Source organism: the organism of the source record quoted next, unplaced genomic scaffold (genome assembly GCF_019419815.1).
Source record: "Pyrus x bretschneideri cultivar Hongxiangsu unplaced genomic scaffold, Pyrus_bretschneideri_v1 Contig15, whole genome shotgun sequence".
NCBI lineage: Eukaryota > Viridiplantae > Streptophyta > Magnoliopsida > Rosales > Rosaceae > Pyrus > Pyrus x bretschneideri.
Genome location: NW_025999446.1, coordinates 7,421,859 through 7,440,183, shown reverse-complemented (window position 1 = coordinate 7,440,183; position 18,325 = coordinate 7,421,859). Strand labels below are relative to the sequence as shown.

The window sequence follows — 18,325 nt, the reverse complement described above, 5'->3', positions numbered from 1 at the left end:
TGCACAACAACCTGCCCAACAAAGTGGATTCCGACAACCCCCGGGTTTCTTTCCAAGGCCATTGGCACCACAACCACCTCCTCAAGCACAATCATCCCAAACCAACTCAGGTACGTCTATGAATGATGATAAAACATATCAATTATTAACCACAATGGCACAGGGAATGCAGAACCAAGCAAAAGAGGTTAATGAGCTAAAGAAGTAAATGGGACAAATGGCCGAATTTTTGGGACAATTTCGTGAAAATGGTAAGTTACCAAGCACTACGGTGGTCAATCCAAAGGGTGGTTTCGAATCTGCAAAAGCTATCACCCTAAGAAGTGGAAAAGAAGTGGGAAGCAAAGCACATAAATCTGCCCAAAACAAGGAAGATGAGAAGATACAAATTGAAGAAGATGAACAATCCTACCCCACGGCAAGTGTAGCACCTCCCAAGCCGCAACCATCTAAGCCTTCCCATTCGTCCATCTCAGGTAATGTTGTCCTAAATGTTGTGATTTCGAACACTAATCTGCCCAATGTTCCTTTCCCTCGCAGATTTACACAATCGAAAAAGGAAGAAAGCGAAAAGGACATTTTGGATACCTTTTGAAAAGTCCAAGTAAACATTCCTTTACTTGATGCCATTAAGCAAGTGCCCAGGTATGCAAAGTTTTTAAAAGAGTTATGCACAACTAGGAAAAGAATTTCAAACAAGGAAGTTGTGAAAGTAAGTGAAAATGTATCTGCGGTTTTGCAACGAAAGTTACCTCCAAAGTGTAAGGATCCAGGGAGCTTTACTATTCCATGCATAATTGGAAACACTAGATTTGAACAATGCATGTTAGATTTAGGTGCTTCTATTAATGTCATGCCATATTCCATTTATGCATCTATGAACCTTGGTGAGTTAAAATAAGATGGCGTTATAATTCAATTGGCCGATCGTTCTAACGCTTATCCCAAGGGAGTCCTTGAGGATGTTTTAGTGCAGGTCAATCATCTTATTTTTCCTGCAGATTTTTATGTCTTAGAAATGGAGGATTCGAGCCATGCTCCATCATTGCCAATCTTGCTAGGCCGTCCATTCATGAAAACAGCGAGAACAAAGATAGACGTGTTTACGGGAACATTAACCATGGAGTTTGATGGGGACATTATTAATTTTAATCTTTCTGAAACCATTAAATATCCAATTGAGGACCATTCTTGTTTTGCTATTGACATTGTGGATTCGTTGGCACAGGTGCATTTGGATCCAATGAACGAAGATGCACTCAATGTAGCCTTAGTGCACGGCATAGGAGCAAGAAATGAGGGTGGGGGAATTCTTGCAACCCACGACATGCAATCTGACCATATCGCCGTGCCCGCTTGTGGTGAAGTGATTAAAATGGTTGCTACCCTCGAGTCATTGCCCTCACACTCTGGTAAATCTCCACTCTCAATTTTGGATTCGGTTTTGACTAACAAGTTACTTCCATCAATTGTGCAGCCACCTACACTTGAGTTAAAGCTTTTACCTAGTCACTTGAAGTATGTTTTCTTGGGAGAAGATCAAACACTACCCGTCATCATATCAAGCTCACTCACGGCCCAAGAAGAAGACAAGTTGATAAGGGTGTTAAAGGAGCACAAATCTGCCATTGGATGGGCCTTGGCGGATATCAAAGGCATTAGTCCCACCACGTGCATGCATCGCATCCTTTTGGAGGAGGGAGCCAAGCCATCTCGTGAAGCTCAACGTCGCCTTAATCCACCCATGTTGGAAGTAGTGAAAAAGGAGGTTATAAAATTGCTTGATTGTGGTGTTATATATCCTATTTCTGATAGTCGTTGGGTGTCACCAGTGCAGGTTGTTCCAAAGAAGTCCAGAGTCACGGTGGTGAAGAATGAAGATCAAGAGCTTATACCCACTCGTGTTGTGACCGGTTGGCGTGTTTGTATTGATTACAGGAAGCTAAATGCCGCAACAAAGAAAGATCACTTCCCTTTGCCATTCATTGATCAAATGCTTGAAAGGTTAGCCGGTCATTCTTTTTATTGCTTTCTTGATGGTTATTCGGGATATAATCAAATTGTCATAGCGCCGGATGATCAAGAAAATACCACCTTTACTTGTCCATTTGGTACTTTTGCATATCGTCGTATGTCATTTGGTTTATGCAATGCACCAGCCACTTTTCAACGATGCATGGTAAGTATATTCTCAGATTATGTTGAAAAGATAATTGAAGTATTTATGGATGATTTTAGTGTCTTTGGGGACTCATTTGATGATTGCTTGCATAATCTTACTTTAATCTTGAAAAGATGCGTGGAAACTAACCTTGTTTTAAATTGGGAAAAATGTCATTTTATGGTTAAACAAGGCATAGTTTTGGGTCATATCATCTCTGAAAAAGGAATTGAAGTTGATAAGTCTAAAATAGATCTTGTACGTTACTTACCCTCTCCTACTTCGGTTAGAGAGGTTCGTTCTTTTCTTGGCCATGCAGGATTCTATAGGCGATTTATCAAGGATTTCTCCAAGATTGCACAACCCTTATGCCGTCTCCTACAAAAAGAAGTGACGTTTGAGTTCAACGAGGAGTGTGAGAAGGCATTCAAGCTTCTCAAGCACAAGCTTACCACGGCACCTATCATCCTTCCACCTGATTGGACGTTGCCTTTCGAGCTCATGTGTGATGCATCCGATTATGTAATAGGGGCTGTTTTGGGTCAAAGGAAGAATAAGCAATCCCACGCCATCTACTATGCTTCTAGGACCTTGAATGATGCTCAACTAAACTATTCTACCACGGAAAAAGAACTTCTTGTCGTTGTGTTTGCTTTAGATAAGTTTCGTTCATATTTACTTGGCACTAAAGTGATTGTATTTTCTGACCATGCAGCTCTTAGGTACTTATTCACTAAAAAGGAGGCTAAACCACGGCTCATTAGATGGATGCTTCTTCTCCAAGAGTTTGATATTGAAATTCGAGACAAGAAAGGGAGTGAGAACGTAGTGGCTGACCATTTAAGTCGTTTGGTGTGCAATGAGGACTCTCTACCCATCCAAGAGACTTTCCCTGATGAGCAATTGCTGTCCATTAAGGTATGTGAACCTTGGTATGCCGATTTGGTCAATTTTTTGGTGTCAAAACGTGTTCCAAGTACCCTAGCTAGGCACCAACGTGATAAGTTAAAGAAAAAGGCACGGTTTTATGTATGGGATGACCCATATTTGTGGAAGTTTTATGCAGATCAGATTGTGCGTCGTTGTGTGCATGATAGTGAATTTAATTCGATTCTAACCTTTTGTCATACTTATGCTTGTGGTGGGCATTTTGGCACACAACGCACGGCCCTTAAAGTGTTACAATGTGGATTTTATTGGCCTAGTATTTTTAAGGATGCTAGAACGTTTTGCTTAACATGTGATAAATGCCAAAGAATGGGTGGTATTAGTGCAAGGGACCAAATGCCGTAGGTTTCTATCCTAAATGTTGAAATTTTTGATGTTTGGGGTATTGACTTTATGGGTCCCTTTCCATCATCATATGGTTTTATGTATATTTTGCTTGCGGTTGATTATGTGTCGAAGTGGGTGGAAGCAAAAGCCACCCGGACTAATGATTCTAAAGTGGTTGCAGATTTTATTAGAACTAACATTTTTGCAAGGTTAGGAATGCCACGAGTGATCATTAGTGATGGAGGGTCCCATTTTTGCAACCGGACCATTGAGGCATTATTGAGGAAATACAGTGTCAACCATAGGGTTTCTACACCTTACCATCCTCAAACAAATGGCCAAGCCGAGGTTTCCAACCGAGAGATCAAGCAAATCCTAGAAAAGACCGTTGGGCTAACAAAAAAGGATTGAAGTTTACGGTTAGATGATGCACTTTGGGCGTATCGTACGGCATACAAAACCCCCATTGGGATGTCCCCTTTTCGACTTGTCTATGGCAAGGCGTGCCATCTTCCCGTGGAGTTGGAGCATAAAGCTCTTTGGGCCGTCAAGAAGTTCAACATGCACTTAGATGAAGCGGGAAGTCATAGGAAATTCCAATTGAATGAGCTTGATGAAATACGGCACGAGGCGTACGAGAATGCAAGCATTTACAAGCAAAAGACCAAAGCTTTCCATGACAACATGATCCGTGGGAAATCCTTCTCCATCGGGCAGAAAGTGCTATTGTTCAATTCCCGTTTACGTTTGTTCCCCGGTAAGTTACGTTCCAAGTGGATTGGACCGTTTGTTATTACTAATGTTTTTGTTCATGGTGCAGTCCAAATCCAAAGCTTGAAAACGGGACAGGAATTTAAGGTGAACGGGCATCGTTTGAAACCCTATTATGAGAACTTTGTGGAGCACACCGTGGATGACACCCCCTTGGGTGCCGTGGGCTCCAATCTGGAGTGATTGGGTTCTTCGTCCGGCTGCAAGACGTAAAAGAAAGCGCTACTTGGGAGGCAACCCAATACACTGAATAAAATAAAGCATGTCCATTGATCTCCGAGAAATTACAAGTGCGTGGAAAAAAAAAGAAAAAAAAAACAAAGAGAAGAAAGAAAGATGGAGCTTTCAGAAAGGTTGTTCACGTGAAGCCCCACTACTTGGCAAAACTCCAGGAGCGGGAGGCATCGAAGATAGATCATTCGAGGCCTCAATACTTGGTGGAATGCTAGATGACGCAGGAAAAATGTGCCTCTGGAAGAAAGCCGCAAGCCTTTGACGGTCACTTTGAATTCGACCTTCAGATTCTTGCAGCTGATCAAGCTTCCTCTTCATGCTTGTCGAATAATTATTTACAAGCACGTGCAAACCTCTATCCTCGCGCTTAAGCTGTTTGATCTCTTGCTTAAGATTTTCCACCTCCGCCATCAATGATTCAACTTGACGGGATCAAGCAAGTAGGTGTTGGCCCATGTTGGACACAGAGCCCGCACACTGAACACTGAGAGCTAGGGACTCTTGAACGGCCAACTCATCGGACCGTCCTGAAAGCAGCCTACTATCTTTAGGAGTGAGGAGGTTCCTAGCTACTATCGTAGCTGTTGTTACATCTGTCATCACGGAGTCTTCACCTGTAAAAGGGCCATTAGAAGATAAGAAAGACGAGCACCATACATTACCCTGACGCGGCGTACCCGTATCATTGCCGAGACTCAAATCTAAGCAAATGTTAGATGGGTTAGCTATTTTCAAAGATGTTAAACGAGAAAGGTTGGATGGAGTAAAATCTTCAAAGTGTGCATGTTAGAGGTGATCGATACCTCTATAAAAGGAGAGGCGACACAACCACCGATTCAAAATTGAAGAAACACCACTCTTCAAAGCCGGATTTTCCTGCGTAAAGTTCGCCAACTCTTCAGACACAATCTCGGCTTTTCAGATAACGCGTGCAACTTTGTCAAAAGATCTCTGCCAAAGTTGAAAACGCGTGGAGGTCATTATCCCAACTACACACTTTTGCCGACAAGCGTGGGTGACAAAGCCGCAATCTCGGCTTTTCAGATGAAGCGTGCAACTTTGTCAAAAGATCTCTGACAAAGTTGAAAACGCGTGGAGGTCATTGCCGCATCCGCACTACTACTTGCCATTACAATTCCTATATACGTCAACATTCATGGCAAGGCATACATCCAAAAACGCATGACTTTTCTTCTCGGCCGAGAATGTAGTTGCAACCAAACCTCTCAACATGCTCAGTTTTCTTCTTCTCTTGAGAACACCTATTCAACCATTGATGTACCCCCAAAGAAGATACCAGATGCCTGGAGTACAGATGAGGCAGGAGGAAACGGTAGATCGAAGCATGTGGAGACAAGCGCAACAAATATATGTGCTGATTCATTCGCTGCTCCTTCAAAAGCAAAAGTATCTCATATCATCAAGGGCGAAAGCAAAGGTATCTCATATCATGCTCTTTCCCTGTCTTTTCCTTTGTCCTTGTTCTTACTCGCATGGCAAAGTGAAAAGAGCAATCAGCCAGCACTTGGAGTCAGTCTTCCGATCTGGAACCGACTACCTGGAATCTATTCCCTGGTTGCTTACCTAGCGTTGCTCTCGAGTAGTCATCTTCAACGGTTGATACACTTCCAGAGAAGGGACCACATCTGCTTGGAGAACAGCTAAGACGAGTGACAATGAAACATCAATCTTGTGGATAGTCAGCAAACGCAACAACTGTATATGCTGAGTTATCCTCTAACCCTCTTCAATACGAATTGGAAAGATTGAACAAAGAAACAGGTCATCACCTCCACCTCGTGCTTGCCTGCCATGTGTCAGAATCCTCCAGCCCAGTTCAAGATTAGCCTGTGGAAAAACTCAAGATCAAGCCTCAATGCAATCACCAAGGAGAAAATGGAATTTACACTCCATAACCAGATTTGCGTCCCTAAACTCTTCTCTTTGTTAGATACATTCTGCCATGTTTAGTATGTTTAGCTGCTGTTTATGTGTTTACTTTTGTTTGGTGTGAATTTAGGCTTAAAACATTGAGGACAATGTTTGATTGAAGTGTGGGGGGGGGGGGGGGTAACTAAGGATGTTGATGCAAATTCGTTGGATTTTATCAACCATAACTTCAAGTGTTGTTCCTTGCTGTTTTAAAATGTTTTTAAGCTGATTTGGAGTGTTTTAGTGTGTTTTGTTTTATAACTCCGAAAATCACATAAAAATTTGAAAAACATGTTTTGAAAATCCTAAAAAGAGTGTTTTGAGTCGTTTTTGTGTGTTTGTGTCTTAGGGTACCTTCCAACGCAATGATGAGGATTTGGTTTTTAATTACATGACTGTTAAAAAGAGTTATAAACATGAAGAAAAGTTTGATTTACTCTTGGTATATGCTTGGTTATGGTTATAATGTATGACTTCACATGCAATCATAAAAGAAAAATTAGTTTTTGTAACATGCTTGAAGGAAGGAACTCAAACAAACGCTACAACCTTGTGAGACTTGAGCCTAAACGTTATTTGGAGAGTTAAAATCTGTGCATTATCGTTTTCTAAAGTCGTTGCATGATCTCATTATTCTTTGCTTGGTTACTACTTAGAAGGCGTTTCATCATATAGTTCCAAATGCTAGAACTCATGCCCATTTCATTCAAAGCATGTTATTGATTTGCATAACACATATTCAAGAAGAAGTTGTGTAGTGACCACCACCAAAGCCAAATTGCCGTGTATCCTACTTCATTATATGTTTAAGTTAACCCCATTGAGCCTTGTTAAGCTTACATTCTTTGTTAACCCACACTATCCTCACCTAGCCTAGATTAGGACTTTCCATGCCCTTATTCTTGAAGCATAGCAAAGCATGATTTGAATTGAACTCCCTTTGATTAATGTTTGGCAGAACCCAAGTGTGGGGGAAGTAGGTTTCATGTGAGTTAGTGTGCCATAGGCACGAGTGGAAAAGAGAAAAAGAAAAAGAAAAGAAAAAGTTGTGAAAAAAAAAAAAAGAGTATGAAATAAATGAAAATAAGTTCACATGTTTGTGGTAGTTGAGGAAACGGTCCAAAAATGTTGAATATGGCCCTGAGTGTTGCTTAATTCTTCCCTTTGTGTTAAAAGTTGATTTCTGTGTTTTAAAGTGAGTTCTAAGTTTCGATTTCATTACTTTGCTTGCTATTGCTTTAAGACCCTTTGTTTCCCTCTATCTTTCCATTGTTAACCAATACCCTAAGCCCCATTACAACCCTTGACTTCTATCTTGAGTGTTCTGCATTTCAATTTGTGGAGTTTGAAGTTGGTATGAGCATATGGTGTCAATGGTTCTCGCATCTAAGTAGTAGCATTCCATTCATGAGATCATATCTAAACATGTTTATTAACTCCAGAAATTGCTTTCTCTGTGATATATATATATATATATGTGAGTGTTCTTTTCATGTTTCCATCAATCTTCTCACATATAACTAGATTAGGGTGTGTAGTTAGAAATTCTAAGTGAAAATTGAGGGCATATCTTGTAAGGAATTGAGCAAATTCTCTAAGGCATGTTACTACATTCAAAACATGGTTTTAAATGCTTAATTGTGAACTAGTATGTGGTGACTATGATTAAGAATGTACTTAAGTATGAAGATGACTAAAATCTGTGGAGATAATGAATTTTTAACATGTCATGTGCATTGGAAATCCCTGAGGCAACGTTGGAAGGTTTAGATTGTCTTTTGTTTGTTTTGTTTTGTTTCGTTTTGTTTTGTTTTTCTGTTTTGCTCGAGGACTAGCAAAAGCTAAGTGTGGGGGAATTTGATAGGAGCATATTTGTGCGACTTAATTGGCTTGTTCTCATGCATTTACGTTGTGTTTCTTTAGTTATTTTAGTCCTTTATGCCATTTTCGTGTGTTTCTAGGTTCATATGGCTAAGGAAGCAAAAAGGTGCATTTTGGAGCAAAATTGGGCTTGGAATGGATAGCATATGCTTGGAGCAAAAGGAATGGACAAAATTGAAGACCTAAAGATCTTATGTTTGAGCAATATCAAGGACTCCTACCTATTCTAGGTCACAAAACAATGTCCCTTGCAACATTAAAGCCCTTGCCGTGTATCCCTTGGTGTTTCCCTTCCTTGCCGTGCAAGGAAGGGCCTTGTTTCCTGTTTTAAACCACTTAAACACCTTCCTTCTTCATATCAAGCTCAGCCATAACTCACATACCCTTTTATATTCCAAAGTTCTTGCCTAATTTCAGAAATAAATAACATCCCCCTTCCACACAACCTGCCTTCATTCATAGAAAATCAAATCCATTGCCGTGCATAACATTCCACTTTCCAGCCTTCCCACTTCATCATTGCAGCCACATTCTTCCATTCCCACTTCAATCATTCACCCTAGTTGGCAGCCACATGCTTTCCCATTTCAATATCATTCTTCCAAAAACAAGCCTTAGCCGTGCAAAACCTTTCAATTCCAGCAACTTCCCCTTGGAGCCGTGCACTCCTACTCCAGCTTTCCAGCATTTTCTCCTCCATTGCAGCCACTCCAACCACTCCCCATCCCTCCAAAACACTACCCTACCATCACACATCCATTCCTCCATACAAATACCACCCCAAAACCTTTCCTTAGACCTTGTGCCACAACAAAGTGGATGAGAAGAGGGCCTAAACGTTCATACAATTCAAGTTTGAGTTGTTGGAATTTTTAGGTGTTTTCTCTCCTTGATTTCAATGGTTAAATTTACTTATCTTTGTCTTGTACGTATGAGAAACTAACCCCCCCATTAGCTAGGCGGTGATTCGAAACCATGTTTATGCTTGCAATATGAATTGATTACCTTTGGTTGGAATTTCATGAGTTGTGGATTCAATTTGTTTAACTGTTTGATTGATAACTTATTTATGTATGTTTATTGAGAGTGCACGCTTAATTTTCATGCATGAATATGACGCTAAAATATAAGTGAGTTTCACCTAATAGTTATGAACTTATATTCACAAGTAGTGGGGGTTGCTTATAAACAATCGCGTTAAATGAATTCTTGGCACTAGTTTCATGCTCATCATAGTAACGAATGCCTCGTCAACACTTATAGTTTTCATGATGCTTAATGATCTTTGATTGTATCTTTATTGTGCTTTTCACGTAAAGGACTTTTGGAGAATGTTGTGAATTGCGTTGCGCTAACCCATCCAATTCATTAACTTAAGGAGAACTTGACGGTTAATTTAAGCGGACCTAATTAACCCGGGGTGTTGAGTTTCATAATTCATCGAAAGACCAACCGAAAATCATCTTGTATGCAAGTGTAACATGTGTGGAGAAGAACCTTCTAGCTAGCATTCATCCATATTTTCATCACATTCATATTTACATTTTGCCCTTAATTGCAATCTGTGCATTCTAGTTTAATTTCGTCAAAACCTCAATCCCCCCCCCCCCCATATTTTGTTTAGTCTTAGTCATTACAATCTATCTTATTTTGTGTTTTTAAGTATTTGGAGTCTTGTGGACTTATTTTGAGTTTTTGTTAAGTGAGTTAAGTGTTTTAAAGGTTAGTTTTATTTATTTGAGTCAGTTTAAAGTGTTTAGCACCCCTAGTTAATCCCCGGTTAGAACGATCCCTACTTACATCATTACTACAATTGTCACAAATAGGGTTTAATTTGTGTGTCACATTCGTAACGCATCACGGCTTTCACCTATGTGCTCGTACCAACGAGTACTATGTAAATACGCTAAAAGAATAAGTCATACGTTTCTCTAAACGATGGTTAACGAAAGTCAAAGTCCTTGCCTCTAGGGCATTTTCGTCAATTCCCTTGATTAAAATAAATAAAAACGTAAAATTAAGGACGGGTTCTCACAATTCCCAATTTTTGGGAATCCCGAAATATTTTCGATATTTCAGGATGGTTTGGTATTCCCAAATTTCATACAAATTCATATAGCAATCATTCATACCAAGTTAAATTAACATGCAACCACAATAAAATAAGTAACAAACCCAAAAACAAAAATATAAGTTACAAACCTAATATGTTCAAAAACTAACAATACAATTTTTTGATTTCATGTTGAAGAAATAGACATATTTGTAGGAGGTTCATACTGACAAATGTGGCGATAATGGGCTATGGTTACAACCTTAGACCACACCAGTTATATTGTTACTAGTAGTTAGCAACAATTAAATGTAGAATAAAACATATATAAATAATATGTATATATATTATTTATTTTCAGTTCAGTATGGGTTATTTAAAGATTGAGTAGACAATACCGAATCTCATACCAAAATTTTGGGATCGGTTCAGCATTTCATCCCAAAAATTCTGAGAATTTTGGTTTGGGATCGGGATTTTTTTTTGGTTTGGTTCGGGATTTTCGGAATTTTTTTTCTAGCCCTACTTTCACTCATGTTATTTTTTAAATAGTAAAAATATTTTATGTTGATGGAGAGATGATGTCATAAACATGTCAACTAGCAACGTTGAGATGAAAATGGACTTCTAGAGGATAATAAAGTAACGCAATTAAGTTTTAAGAGGTAAAATGAGATTAAAGTAAAGTTATAAGAACCATATATATAAAAAAAGACCTAAGTTTGAAGTGACACCTACGCTCCCCCCTAATGCACCTTTCTTTTATCAAATCTCAGGGACTTGGTCTAAGGCCATCTCCAACCGAAGGGTCCAGAGGGCCAGAGGGCCGAAAATAGCCCGAAAACCGTCTCCAACCGAGAGCTAGGCCAGAGGGATCTGAAATCTAAAAGGGCCCCATGGAATCAGAGAGGGCTAGAGGGCTGGCCATTTTTTATTTTTGCTTATGTTGGATTTCATGTCGGTTATAACCGACATGAATTCTTTGAATATTTTTTTTAACAATTTTATTATTATTTTTTATTTACAAAAATTTTCCTATAACTTCTATTTTTCATATATATTTTTTAAATTCTCTATTTTTTTCCTATAACTTTTATTTTACAAATTTGTTTCATATTTTTTTTAATTTCATTTTTTCCTATAACTTCTATTTCACAAAATTTGTTTCATATTTTTTTTAATTCTATTTTTTTTCTATAACCTCCTAAGCCATTATACAACGTTAAATTAAATTAAGTAACATGAAACAACATTAAACAATATTAATAACATTAACCAACATAAAAATTATACAACATAAAAAAAAAACATTTAACAACATGAAACTTAAACAACATTTAAGTTGTAGTTTTTAAATAATAAATTATGTTTGGCCCTATGGCCATTTGACCTTCGGTTGGAGACGGTTTTTTGTGAAGGGCTAAAACGAGCCCTCTAGCCATCTGGCCCTCGGTTGGAGACGGAGACAAATATGGTCATGTACTGTTCATTAAAATATTAATATCTTGGAGGGCCAGAGGGCTAAAACGAGCCCTATGGCCAGCCCTCGGTTGGAGATGGCCTAATCATGAGGGTAGTATTTTATCATGGTGACCTCGCTGGGTTGGGTGGCCGGGTTAGCACCCCTTGCTACCTTTGCGAAACATTAATATATGAATTGTTTCATTATTTATTATATATGATTCTTGCGAGAGCTGGAAAAGCGTCTATGGGTAAACCCTCCCTTAATGTTCGTAATGAAGGTAAGATCGTAAGAGATGATAGTGAAGAAGATGGGGTGGGGAAGTTTGGTTTTTTTCGGTGTTGATTTATAATTGGTTCACGAAATTAATAGGTTTAAAAAGGACTTTTTACATTTAAACTTAACTGAAGGAAAACGAAAATCACAATTTTAATCAACATTGCTGACGGACTTCACAACATGGTCACTCATTGTGACACTAACTCCACCCTCTTTCTTTGTTTAATACTATCGTTTGTTAAAAAAGAATTAACATTGCTGACAAACTTCATAACATGGTCGTAAGAAAAAAAAGTTTTTTTCACCATAAATTTCAATTCAAAATTAGATAGTTACTCATCTCCGGGCCACGAGAATAATTTAGCAAATATCAAATGAGCAAGAGAAAAAGAGATGAATGATTAGTACAAATAAAATCAAGAAAAGGAAAAAAAAAACCGTCCGAGTCACAAGCTCTCCCTCTCTCTGTGCTTATGAGTGTTGAAAATTCCCAGATAGGAGTAAGATTCTCATCATACTGAACCAGGTCTCCCACAAGTCACAAACCTCTCGCTCCTCCTCCTCCTCAGATTTTTAGGGTTCCGGTTCTCTTTGGGGCGCTTGAAAACTGTTCTTTCAGGTCAGCTTTCTTCCTTCTCACTCTCTCTTTTGCCCTTTCAGTTTGTTCTGAATTTTGTTATTTGTGTTTTCTGTTTGTTTATTGTGAACTTTAAATTTTCAGTTTGCTCGATGTAAACAACATATTACGTTTTACTGATGATTCCAAGATTTGGGTTGGTTTAGGTTAGTTGAGTTTTACATTTATTTCTAAAGAAATTGAAAGCAAGACTTTGAAGTTTCGTATTTTCTTGGCTAGCTATTAAACAATGGGGGATTTTACTGTGGCTGGTTGGTTGTGTATATCTTGTGGTCTTTTTAGTTTTTGGGTATCTGAAATTTTCCTACTGCTGAAAAAATTGGAATTTGGAACGTAGGTGGGTGCTGCGAAACCCTATTTTTCACGCTGTGAAGTGTGATAAAATTAGGGGTTTGATTTGCAATGGGAGTCGAAGAAGGAAACAGCAATGACGATGGTATGGAATCCAATAAAGAAGTTGAATGCTTGAAGAGTGAATCCAATGGATTTGGAAATTGTAATGACATTGCCAAAGGCAGCTCTGGTGCAAGTGAGGGTGTTCAAACTTATAAAAGGCGGAGGCAGGCGAGGTTCCGTTGGGATAGCAGGTCACAGGATGATGGGGGAGCTGATGTGGAATCATCGAGTCAATTAGCAGACCAGGTGCTTCCTCTAGCTCTTGCTCTGTGCTAGTATTTCATGTTGACAAAAACCATATTCTTTATTAATACGACAATTTTGTAAAGCAGGGCTGTAGTATTCTAGTGTGTTCGCTTATCTCCCTTCTCCCTTGTAATTTTTTGTGTTGAGTTTTAACGGAATTCGACTTGAGCAATGGTAAGCTGTACTTAGTTTAGACAGAAAAATTAGCTTATGAATCGCATCCTTATGAAAAATTTACAACAAGGCTCATAAATTTTGAGCGCCCAATGAGTTTTTTTAGTTTTTTAACTCAGAACAATGAAGATTTGGGGAGGATCACAAAGAGGTTGGGATATGAACAAGTTAACTTAACCATCATTACTTTTCTCATTAACGTATTTGAGAGCTCATTAGGCTATTTAGTGGGCACTGTTAGTAGGAGGAAAATGATAGATGTTTATTTTTCAGGGATAAATGTGAAACAGAGTTTATTGATTGCAAGTTGAATTTTTTTTGCTTTATTATGGGTAATCATTTTACTTGAAGCTTTGAAACTGTGACTAAAAATTGGAGCAATGTATGAGCATTCTTCCCTGGATAACGAAGACCTCATTGTGGTACTTTACAATATGGCTAATTTAGCTATGATGAGCTACAAATGTGATGCAATCTACATTGTTCCGGAATAAAAGATTTACGTACACACAGATATATGTATGTCTTCAGTTACCACTCTTGTAATCCAGCCAATTGTACTATTTGGTCCTTGTTTTTTCCTCATTCACTATGTTTGATTTCTGCAGCGTCTAAAGGAACCATTGTGCACAGATATACACAATAACTCTTGTGAGCAAGTCCATGTTCGCATGAATAGTTCAGATGCACGTTCAGATAGGCACTGGACAACTTCCGTACTAGAGAACATGTATGAGTCACTAGGTGATGATGAAGGTGGTGTACAAGAGTGCATCCGAGAAGCGATTGCGCATTTTCAAGAGGTTGATCACACAACACGAGTTAAGGTTTGTGCTGCAACCAAGAGTCCATGTGTTCTACATATGATTGTAGATTGACAGGCTTATGGTCATTCCTTCCATACCTTCGAGTTTCAAAACAACATGATTTTTAAATTTTCTGTTATATTGATTGTTTTTGCAGGAATCTGGTCATCATAATGAGGATAGGCACCGATACTGTTTTCTTACACGGTCTATATTGAATAGATCTCAAAATGCCGCCAGCAGGCATGCTGGTGTTATATCTAATGGATCTTCAAATAAATCAAATCATCATACAGTTACCGCAATGTGTCAGCACGCTTTTTATAATGTTTTAGTTTCAGAAAAGTTTGCCTCTTTGTGCAAACTGCTGCTGGAAAATTTTCAAGGAATCAAGGATGACAGCATTTTTGACTTTAGTCTTATAAACTCAAGGATGAAAAGGGGAGATTATGAGCACTCGCCTATGCTCTTCTCAAATGATATGCAACAGGCAAGTTGGATATTCTTATGTTGTAGCTGTCATGATAATGAATGCTTAACTTTTGCTTAATATCATGGTCTGAATGTAATAATATGGTGTGTCAAGATTAAATGGTTAAGTCCGTTAATGATTATGATTCCCAGAATGGTTATGATTTCAAAAGAAATGGCACTTCATATGGTTATCATTTTGGGAATGGTTATGATTGATGTATTTTCAGAATGCTCTCCATTAACTGGCTGGAGTTGAAGGTATTGGTTGGTGATACCTGTTTAAACATTATGTCTCCGAATTCAATGTGTGCTGAAAACGCAGTCAATTGGTTAATCTGCTTTAGTAAGGCGTATCATGTTTATGGAGTGAGATTTACTGCTCTCTACAAATACAGATTTAAAATCCATCTTCGCGAAAACACTCATTAGCTCCAATTCATTAAAAGGTGATTTCGATAATAAAATGATTTGGAGGCATGATTGATCTCATCACATGAATTATTTATGAGTGAAAAAGATTCTGTAAATGTAAAGTACCAGAAAGCTATGCATACAAGCAAAGGTTTGGGTATTAGTTTGGAAAGTCTTGGCATATTAATGTTCCCAAATAGCGTATGGCTTATAATCTTTATATCCCTGCTTTTAGTTTCTTGCAATGTTTTGGTGGTCGTAAATTTTGTTGGCTAATGTATGTGTCATGGTGAGGCACAGGTACCTGGAGACAGTGATCACTTGTGGTTGCTTTCCTTTTGAATGACCATCTGTCTGATGCTTGATAGATGATATATGATATATGATTCTGATTTTCTTTTTCTATATGCATGTGAATGGTATACACTTTGGAACTCTCCCACCTGTTTCACTATTTATATGTTAAAGTCTGAATTGTCTTATCATACTCCGTCTTCTTTTTTGTGTCAATTTACATATTCCAAACCTGAGTGTTCTGCAGGTATGGAGAAAGCTTCAAGTGATTGGTACCAACATGATTTCTCTTGCAAAAAACCTCTCGGATGTGTCAAGGGCTTCTTACAATGAACAGGTTGGGTGATTCAGTTGAGAGATGTATAGTCCATATACCTGAAGATTTAGTTTATAGAAATCTATTAATTCTAGAAATAACTTATTGTATGTTCATTCTGTGGTGTTGTAAGGCTGATCTCACAAATTATTTTATCTGTCATCTCAGGTGGGAGGTTTAGTCCACAATACAATGAAATATGGAAAAAATGAGGTACAAGAGTTTTCTATTGCCTATTTTCCTCTTGCTTACTTGTCACTTGTAGGAATTTGGCCTCTTTCAAGTTTCATGTGATTTGTCGTTCACCAGAAAAAAAAAAAAATAGTGTTTTGTCTAATTATTGTGATGAGATGCGTCACCTGACAATGAAAGAATTCTGAAAACAATTTTCAGGGTACGACATGTCTGGCTAAATGCATCGTCATTGTCAATGTACTTTGGTGTCTGGCTAAATGCATCTCAGTTATTATGATTATGATTTTTGTTTTTTAAGGTATTGATCAGCCTAGTTTTTAGGTGTATTCTAACTTTTGTCACTTTAAAACAGTTCTACCCCTTGGGATCTGACTTTCACACTAAACTGAAGCAAACAGAGGATTGTTGTGTGCACAGTGTATGCACTTGCAGGTGCTGCGGATGCTGTGCAAATGGGAAAGATTGTTTAGTATGTGATTCATGTGAGGAGATGTACCATATCTCTTGCATTGAGCCTGCTGTCAAACAGATTCCTCCAAGTTGGTATTGTGCTAGGTGCACTGCAAGTGGTCTTGGATCATCCCATGAGAACTGTGTCGTGTGTAAGAAGTTGAATGTGGCCAAGACTCTAGTTGATGGAGTTGGAGGTGAAAGTGTTGCTACAGACGAAGAAACAGTCAATGAGACAGGTCAAAATTCAAAATTGAGTGCAGATGATGGAATCCAACTATCAGAAGAAAGCAAAGAAATTTGCAAGACTTGTGGACTTGTGGTAGAAAACGGTGAGAGGTTGAGGATATGTGGTCATCCATACTGCCCCAAGAAATACTACCATATGAGGTGTCTGACAACTAACCAGTCAAGATCGTACGGTCCCCGATGGTACTGCTATTCTTGTCTATGCAGAAGTTGTCTCACTGATAAGGATGATGATATGATTGTGCTTTGTGATGGCTGTGATCATGCGTACCACCTCTATTGCATGGAACCACCACGGACCTCTATTCCTGCTGGAAAATGGTTTTGCAGAAAATGTGATGCAGGAATTAAGGCCATACGCAAGGCAAGAAAGGCTTATGATAAGAAAGAAAAGACAGAGAGAGAGAAAGATGAAGGATCAAGGAAAGAAAAATGCGATGACAGGGAATCAGAACAAGGTAGAGGGGGTATGGAGGTGCTTCTCTGCGCAGTCAATACTCTAGATGATGAAGAGGTTATGAAGAGTAAAAAAGAATGAGACAATTTTCTGGGGACATGTTTTTGTGAGTAACGATTTTGATTTTTGTAGGTCTATCTCAAGGCTACGAAGTCTGTTAGTTTTCGTTGGAGGCGATATTTTGGTAGGTTATAAATTCTGTTAGATTCTGCTTATTTTTGGATAACTCAGCGAAAGACAAGATACCAAAATGGCTGTAAATTTAGTTTCTTTGTTGCTAAAAGTGCAGTATAAGAAAACAGCAACTCGGTAAATGATCATTTTAACAGCCAACATTGAACAAACTGGTGGTTTCTACTTTTGTAAGTACTTAGTTTTGAAAGGTATCAGAAAGTAATTTTCGCGCTTATGTTGTAAAATGATGAAAGCTGATAAAATTTCGATAACTAATGGAACACTTTTTGAACATTTTAAGTTTCTTATTGGGTCTTTCTTGTGGTTTTATATTTTGGTACATGAAGCTTGATATAACTTTTGGAAATGCTTCTTTGTACACGAATCTGTTCTTCTTTGAGATTCTGTTTGGTGGACATGGACTGGTACTTCATCCTTACTACAATACTTGTGATTTTTTTTGTTTTTTTGTTTTAGATTTACTCTTTTATATAATTTCGAAGTCTATTTTATTGTATTTTATTTCTTGAAAAGTGTCCATATTATAAGTTTACTGCCGGCCCTTTGGAACCAAATTTTTAGTTTTGGATTGTACTCATCGTTGGTTGTAATATTCTTTGTAATCATAATATTCTTAAAGTTGATATTTTTTTTTTTATATGGATGGCCTTGTTGGCCGAATCTCCTTAGTAACTTTCGTTTACTTTGTGAACAATTTTCTATGTTCTTGGATTCAAGTCGGTGTTTGTTTTAGTTTCTGGATATGTTAGTGATATTGTCCTCGAATATGAGTTAATTGAACTATGCTTCTCGTATACATGTGACTAAATTCAATTAACACGTGATTAGGTATGAATGTGGAAAAGTTAGTTGTCTGAATAAATGCGACGTTGGGAACACTAACTTTATATCTAAATCACATCTCTAGCAACGACTTCAGGTCTATATAACTTGATGAAGAGCATTGGTACGCTCCTCGTTGTATGAGCAATACTGAA

At 38.2% G+C, this 18,325-nt stretch overlaps 1 protein-coding gene across 3 annotated transcripts; it reads left to right on the top strand.

The window, feature by feature from the left end:
- The first annotated feature begins 12,446 nt into the window (after positions 1 to 12,446).
- Positions 12,447 to 17,572, top strand: LOC103952475 (PHD finger protein EHD3-like). 3 transcript variants are annotated; one of them, XM_009364063.3, is made up of 8 exons: positions 12,447 to 12,667; positions 12,770 to 12,831; positions 13,023 to 13,327; positions 14,110 to 14,328; positions 14,465 to 14,797; positions 15,734 to 15,823; positions 15,971 to 16,015; positions 16,350 to 17,572. In XM_009364063.3, the coding sequence occupies exons 3-8, from the start codon at positions 13,088 to 13,090 to the stop codon at positions 17,232 to 17,234; spliced, it is 1,812 nt and encodes a 603-aa protein (XP_009362338.2). In that variant the 5' UTR covers positions 12,447 to 12,667; positions 12,770 to 12,831; positions 13,023 to 13,087; the 3' UTR covers positions 17,235 to 17,572. The 3 variants fall into 3 exon arrangements, with proteins under 3 accessions (XP_009362338.2, XP_009362337.2, XP_048436478.1); XM_009364062.3 differs by lacking the exon at positions 12,770 to 12,831 and having other exon boundaries at positions 12,448 to 12,667; XM_048580521.1 differs by lacking the exons at positions 12,447 to 12,667; positions 12,770 to 12,831 and adding an exon at positions 13,853 to 14,020 and having other exon boundaries at positions 13,200 to 13,327.
- Positions 17,573 to 18,325: the final 753 nt, after the last annotated feature.